Here is a 7080-nt window from a genome sequence, read left to right as displayed (position 1 = left end):
ACTCAACTGCGAAACGACTCCGAATTCACCGCCTAGCCACCCGTCCCGTGCCAGCGCCACCTTGTACAGCGGCAGCAGAGGACAGAGGAGCGGGGCAGGGCAAACAGAAAGCCAATCAGAGGCTGCAGCTGGCCCCTGACTGACAAGCTACACCACCCAATAGAAGTCGTCACCTCAGTAGGCGGAACGACAGGGCCGAGGGCCGCTCTATCACCGCCCTTTGGGAGGAGCCGGGGGAGCGGCACCGCCCTGGGCGTGGCTCGGCGGGCCGGGGCGTGGCTTGGGGAGCTTGTGGGCACGGCCACAGCAGCGCTATTTAAACCTGGCGCGGAGGGTCTCCTGTTCAGTCTGTGCGGTGTTGCTGGGGGCGCGGGTTTGCGTCTGCTCCAGCCGCCTCGTTGTTCCCTTTTCTTTTACGCGCGTGTGCGCGGGAGGCCGAAGTGGTCCGTCCCGTCTGGGTCAGCGCCTCTCGGGGCTTATCTTTTTGTCCTTCTCGCCCCCACCCCTGCTCCGAGCGCTTCCACAGAGGGATTTTTTCCGCGTTTCCCCGGTCCGCGCCCCTTCTCTCCCCGTACCCGGCCGGGGGCTTGCGGCGCTTCCCTCTGGATGCGTCCCCGCAGCCCCGGGCGGGAGGCGGCCAGGGGGAAGCGCTGCCTCTGGGGATTTACCGCTGTCTGGTACTCGGACTCGTGCCGCCGCCCCCTTCCCCAAGAGGCCACCCGGCACCCCGGCTCCGCTGCCGCTTCGGGCCGCGGCCATGGACGACAAATACCTGCCCGAGCTGATGGCGGAGAAGGACTCGTTGGACCCGTCCTTCACCCACGCCCTGCGGCTGGTCAACCAAGGTGAGGGCCAGCGGGGCACGGCAGAGGCGGAGCGGGACCGCTTCGTCCTGCCGCAGGGGCGAGCGGTGGGATCGAGTCAGAGTTAGTGGCGGCCGCCGAGGATGCTCAGTCAGGGGATTTCTCTTCATTGTGCTGTGGTCGGTGGGCTTTTGTTGTGTTTAGGCTACTGATGTCTGCCGCTCCTGCCCTCTTCCCTTTGTGTGGAGGGGTCCGGGGCTCAGCCCCAGCACCGGCAGGTGCTGAAGAGACAAGGCTCAGCTTGCGCTCCCGGCAATGCCCGAGGTCAGCGAGTCTTCCCGGGTGCCCCTCCAGCAGGCAGAGCATTTCCCCAGACAAACAGAAGCAAACGCTGGGCTGCCTCCCCTCATTCCTCCTCTTTCTTAAGTGTTGTTTACAATAGCGTGGACATGATCGCTCGCTGCTTGAATTCTGCATTATTCCAAGTTAAATTACTGTGTAGAACAGCTTGGGTCTTCTGCGCTCGCCTTGGGCTTCAAGTTCGTTTAAAAAAACAAACAAACAAAAACCACCAAACAAACACCCCCCAAAAAAAAAACCTCGAAAGATTTTCCTTTTCTACTCCTCTACTGTGTTTCTGAAGAAGAAATAGGTTATTGTCATGTGTGCGTGAGCCTTTTTAAAAGGAGCCTACAACCGGTGTCCTTGGAACTTTTGGCTCTGTAACTGAAAAATTAAAGAGCCAACAGTACATTTAGTGAATCCGTTGGAGAAACAAAGGCATGTTTTCTTCTGCAATTATGTAACTCCAAGTAATAAGTGATTCCTACCTCTTCTACATCTGACTTGTCAGATATGCTTTAAAGTGCTACCTCTTTGTTTCAATGATACGATACTGAAGAGAGAACTGATTCTGTGTTACTTACAATGTTTTGATGTAATTTGGAAAGATTATGTAATTGGCAGGTGACTTCCAAGTGTAGCTCTGTAGAGGCAAACAGTGCTTGGGATGGTCAAATGAAATCAGTTATGATATTCTAATATAACTTAATGGCAGATGGAATGATTTTGGCTTTAGTTGAAGTGATTACAAAGCTATGCTAGTGTAGTTTCTATAACAGGAATAGATCTAAATCTATATGGCTTCTATTAATGCATTGTTGTAGTTTTTGGTGTGTAATGGAGGGCAAATGCCCATCTTGAAATCAGAAGAATCATTAATTATTACCTGTAGTATTGTGGAGTTAGAAGTTGTCACTGTTTTAGCTGTGGAATGCACATGCCATGTGATTTGTAGCTTCATGTCCTTGGGTGGTTGGTATTTTTCATGTGATTCCAAACGTTGATTTTGGAAAAATGCCATTGTTGATAGTGGAAGAAGGAATAAATACATTAATAAATAGGTATTTGTATTGTTTGGTGTAAATAAAAAAAAAGAAAACTTCATGAAATTTAGCTTGAGGACTGAGAATTTAAGACTGTAAATTAGTGGCACTCCAAACAGTGAAGGAAGAATCTTTTCTGTGTATGTTGACTATTTTAGGAAGTTACAGAGATATGTGCTTTATTTTACAAATACTGTTTATGGAAGTATGAATGGCTGCATGTCTGGGACTAATATTTTTTTAATGGTTCTGGCTGGAATGAGAAATTAGAGGACAAACTCCTGCCTCCTTTTATCATGTGAGGCTTTGTATCTGCATGTGCACTTTTGACTCCAAAAATCTAGTTAGTGAAAAATTAATGCAGATGGGCATTGATTTCAGCCTCTTTATTCTAGTATATCTATAGATATTTTTTTTGCTTTCATTGAAAATGAAGTCTTGCAATAAATCTGAAGTATTTCACTTGTTAGAGACAAAAAAAAAAAAATATTAAGCAAGGTGACTACAAACTGATTAACTGTAGTTTAAAATGCAAATGTGTGTAATACCTGTGTAAAATACACATTTTCTGGCAGCTGTAGAGCTTCCAAATAAGGTGAAGGGACTATAATCTAAGTGGGAAATGTAAGAGATGTTCTGCAGACCTATGGTGTCATGACACTAACTTTATCAGAGACTGTTCTTTTCCTTCTCAATTTTAACCATTCTGTGCAGTTTAATGAGCACAAATATTCGTGGAAATGTACTGGCTTGTACCTCATACGTGAGGTCCACTGAGGTCTTCTGATGGCATTTGGTGAGCAATGAGCTTGCCCAATTTTTTAAAACTGGGTTTGTTTAGCTTTTCATCTCAGAATGAAACATGTTTCTAAGTTTGGCTGCTTCTAGGTATGTATGAGAATGTCTTAGAGAAGGTTTTAAGTGCTTAAAATAACCAGCTTAATTATGTAATAGCATTTTGATGTCTTAATATTATTACAGTTGCTATCTGTATTTATTTAAATTGAAATACTGTAGATCAGCCAACTTCAGAAACTCAGGATTGCTTTAAGAATTATATGGTTAAATTAATAAATCCTTCTGAGGTGCTGAAGGAATTGAAATGTGTCAAAAGAGCCAAATCTTGGAGAAATTTCTAACAATGTTGAAATCTGGTTTCTATGGAAGTCCTGTGTCTAGACTTTGAAAATCTGTTAATTATAGTTCTCAAATGGAAGTGGGCACATTTGCATATTATACTTACAATTACTAATTATGATTTGGATACACAAATGACATAATTTTAAATTATATGGGGGGGTAGAGATGCGTGGCTTGAGATGCTTTTAGAGTTCCAGGGCAGCCTTTTGATTGAAAAAAGAATCATGTGGAGATAACTAGGGTGCTACAAGAATTATTATACAGTATTATTAATCTGTATTACAGAATTAAGAGACAGAATCTTCTTTTTCCCTAGTAAAACCTTGGTTTAAGCCTTTTAAATGCATTAAAATTAAAGAGCAGTATCCGTAATTGTTCCTACATAGCACCTGAAGTGCTGACTTTTCTTGTTGAAAACTCTGCTCAAGTATTTGACCTGTGTCTTTCAGACAAATATAAGACAAATTACTTAAATTTTGCTTTAAATCATCACTGAAACATTCAGCTGCTGCTTAAAACTTAGAACAGCAGGAAACTTCTGTGGGAGACAGGACTATCATTTGCTCTAATTAAGATGATTTACTTGTAAGCTGTCCTAAGAGAGAAGCATATTCTTACCTGTAAACTTCTAAAAGTTACAGATTGGAAATGGATATACTTCGTATGTGAAGTAAGGTGCTGATGCCAATTGGGTTAATTTGCAGCTGGTATCAGACAATGGGAACTGGGAACATTGTGTCCAATTATTATTATAAATTCTGTCATTGAAGTACCTTGGCAAAGATGAGATTCTGTGAAGAAGCAAGAATTTAGTACATGTATTTTTCCTATTTCTGGCAAAATCTGAAAAATACTTTAATATGTGAAAGTGATATTTGTTCTGAAATCAGGCTAGCTTTTTGTCTATCATTGCAAGGCACTGAGCAGTTTAACTTTTTAATGCTTTTTGAGGCCTGTATTTTGAAGACTGCACACTAGGGGTTGTATGTAAATGTGTAAGTGTAATGTTCATGGTTGTGACATAGTTCAGGAGGAGTGATGCTGTAAAGGACATTGAAAGATCTGTAAGAGAAGAATTAGTCTTCATTGTCTTCACATCCATCCTTAGTCCTGATTCATGACGAGCATTTTGTGATTGGGAGTCAAGTATGTGAAATTGCAGATTGAAGCTAACTGTAAATAAAACATGTTGATACCAGACAAATTTTGTTACAGTGGAAACATTAATGAAGATGCCTGTAGCTTGTTTGATTTGTGTAGTGTTAAATATGTAGGTGGGGAAGACTGCAATCAATTAGGGCAGCTGAAATCCTTGTGTGTCCCAGTGCCACTGCTGGACAACTTCTACGGACAGTCAAATTCTCCCTTACAAGCTCATTTTAGCTACTTTGAGATTTGAGGTGGTATCTTAAATTGGTGAAGCTTTGTTTAAATTGTCAAGATGTACAGGAATAACAAGCCTTCCTATCAGTAGATGGCTGTATGTGCTAGCCTTTATATCAAATGACTTTACTGAGCCACGTGTCTAGTAGTGATCAGCAGAGATGCTTGCTCTTTCTTAGGTTTTGAGTAGAAATTCAATAACAAAGTATGCTAGTAATAGTAGCTCCCTAAATATCAGAAAGGATGGAGTATGTTTCTGCATTGTACAAGATACTAACCATCTGGTTTTGTATTTTTTTTTTACCAGGTAACCATTGTAAAAATAGTAGAGTGGGAACTTAATTTATTAAGGTTCCATGGGTGTTATTGATTTTGAATAAATCTTTCATGGAATGCAAGGGCTCCTGGGTGCTTAGCAAGGACTTTCTTTCATTATCCAAGAATAAAATTCTCATTTTTCACAGTTCTAAAAGGTGTTCTTGATTATGTTGTAAAGTTACATGCAGATGTGATACAAATGTTTCCTACTGTATCATCCATTTCCTCTGAGCACAGATGTTTCATGGCATGGAACAGACGTGATGCTGCTTGTTCCCGTCCCTAATGGTGTTACAAATACTCTTGCTGTGAAACTGCAAACTCTCATACTACCAACAGTAGTCCCAGTTATGAGAACATTGCTTTCGGGCATCCTGTTCTTGGAGTCTGGTTTTTATGAACATTTATGAAGGTTGAAGGTGTTTTGTAAAGCACATACAATAAGATTATTCAGAGCATCCTTTTAAATTGAATAAAATAGTTTTGTAACTTACCCTTCAGAAAAAAATTTTGATCATCAAGTCACTAAGCTCTTTTCTTAGAGGTTAACTAGAAATAAGGCTAGTTAACTAGTAAGCAGGCTCAAAACAGTCTATGAAAATGTGCAGGGAGAATTGTTTGACAGGCTCAGTGTCATCAGAAATTTAGTGACAGTAATAGGAATGGATATGGTGTGATGGTGGCACTGTAAAACCAGGGAAGGCTGACCTAGGTTCTTTTCTATATTCTTAAAACAGCATGAAAAATAGTAAGATTTAGAGTGAAGAAAGGATGTTTCAGAGATTGACCTCTCAGCCTTCCCTTTTCAGTAACACTTCAGAAGTTCATGTTCTTGTGGTTGCTCTTTGCCTTTACTGTGGTAAAATTGTATTGGGAAAGTCACAGAACTTATTAACGGTTATATTCCAGTCTTGATTTCTTAAAAGGCTGGGGAACTGATTTATCAGGTATTCCAGTCATGTTAACAGGGCTGCTGCGAAATGCAGCAGAAGATAATCATACATACTTCACCTGAGGCTCATCTGCTCTGAAGCGTGACTCCAGTCTGCAGCCACTCACCGATGATCACATGTAGTCTAAAGCTGACTTCTAATTCACTTGCACACTTACTTTGGCAGGCAATGAGAGAGATCGAATTTAAAGGTTTCAAATTTAGACTGACATGGTTTGTCACTTTCAATCCTTTTCGACACCAGCCATGCAAATTAAAACTTTAACCTTCTGAGTACTTACTGGAGAATTCATAACGAAGGTCATGGCACTGAATAGCTGCTCTTCTGGCCTGTGGCTTGTTTGACTTAACTTGCATGTTTTTAAAATCTATGTATGTGGCCTCTCTGCCCTCTGAGTTTTGTTCCACCTCTACTTTCAAGTATAATTAAGAAACAAAAGAATCTAAATTTGGGTTGAAATAATTTGGTATCAAAGTTCAGATTTGAGTAGCCTCTATAAAGTATTCAGTCTAGTACTCATGACTTTTTAATTAGTATTTAGGACTTTCAGTTAAAAAACCTGTTTAAATGGATTAACTGGTAATTGACACACCTAATACTTCATAGTGAATTAACTGACTCTTCTTAGCTGAGCTATGCAGGAATCTTGCAAGCTTAGTGTTTACTTTATTAATACAGTTTTTCAAATGGAAAATGATAAAGAACAGGATGACTGTATTGGGCAGATGGAGTATCTTGAGAAAAATGTGATTATCTACCCCAGAGACCTGGGGAGGCATGTCTCAGCTGTGCAATGGAAGCTGCATGGTAGGTGTGGCAGTAGTTCTGGGAGTTACTTTAGAGCTACATACTGAGTGTGACTTCCAAGTGTAGCCCTTACTAGAGAACATACATTTCTGTGGCTTTAAGTTAAAGCTATAAGGGCATATGGACTAGGCAATTTGACTTTCTTCTGACATTCTACCTACAGAAGTCCACATCTTATGTTTTGAGAAGATGATGAAAAAACAGTGCTTTGTAAGCTTGGGAAGGTCTGTGGGCCTCTTGATAATCTGGTTTGTGAAAATGATCATAAACCTGTGGTTTGAATGCCATATT

At 41.1% G+C, this 7080-nt stretch overlaps 1 protein-coding gene across 3 annotated transcripts in view; it reads left to right on the top strand.

Annotated features, from left to right (window-relative positions):
• The first annotated feature begins 351 nt into the window (after positions 1 to 351).
• Positions 352 to 7080, top strand: part of KHDRBS3 (KH RNA binding domain containing, signal transduction associated 3) — an 85444-nt gene continuing 78715 nt past the window's right edge. For all 3 annotated transcript variants that reach the window (XR_008462600.1, XM_054167457.1, XM_054167456.1), the window contains exon 1: positions 352 to 845. Coding sequence is in view for 2 of the 3 variants with exons in the window: in XM_054167457.1 (XP_054023432.1) it covers positions 758 to 845 (88 nt within the window). In the remaining variant the exon portion in view is untranslated. The remainder of the gene's footprint in view (positions 846 to 7080) is intronic.

Source organism: Dryobates pubescens, chromosome 14 (assembly GCF_014839835.1).
Source record: "Dryobates pubescens isolate bDryPub1 chromosome 14, bDryPub1.pri, whole genome shotgun sequence".
NCBI classification, from domain to species: Eukaryota; Metazoa; Chordata; class Aves; order Piciformes; family Picidae; genus Dryobates; species Dryobates pubescens.
The sequence above is the reverse complement of the archived record's forward strand: the minus strand, read 5'-3'. Positions and strand labels throughout refer to the sequence as shown.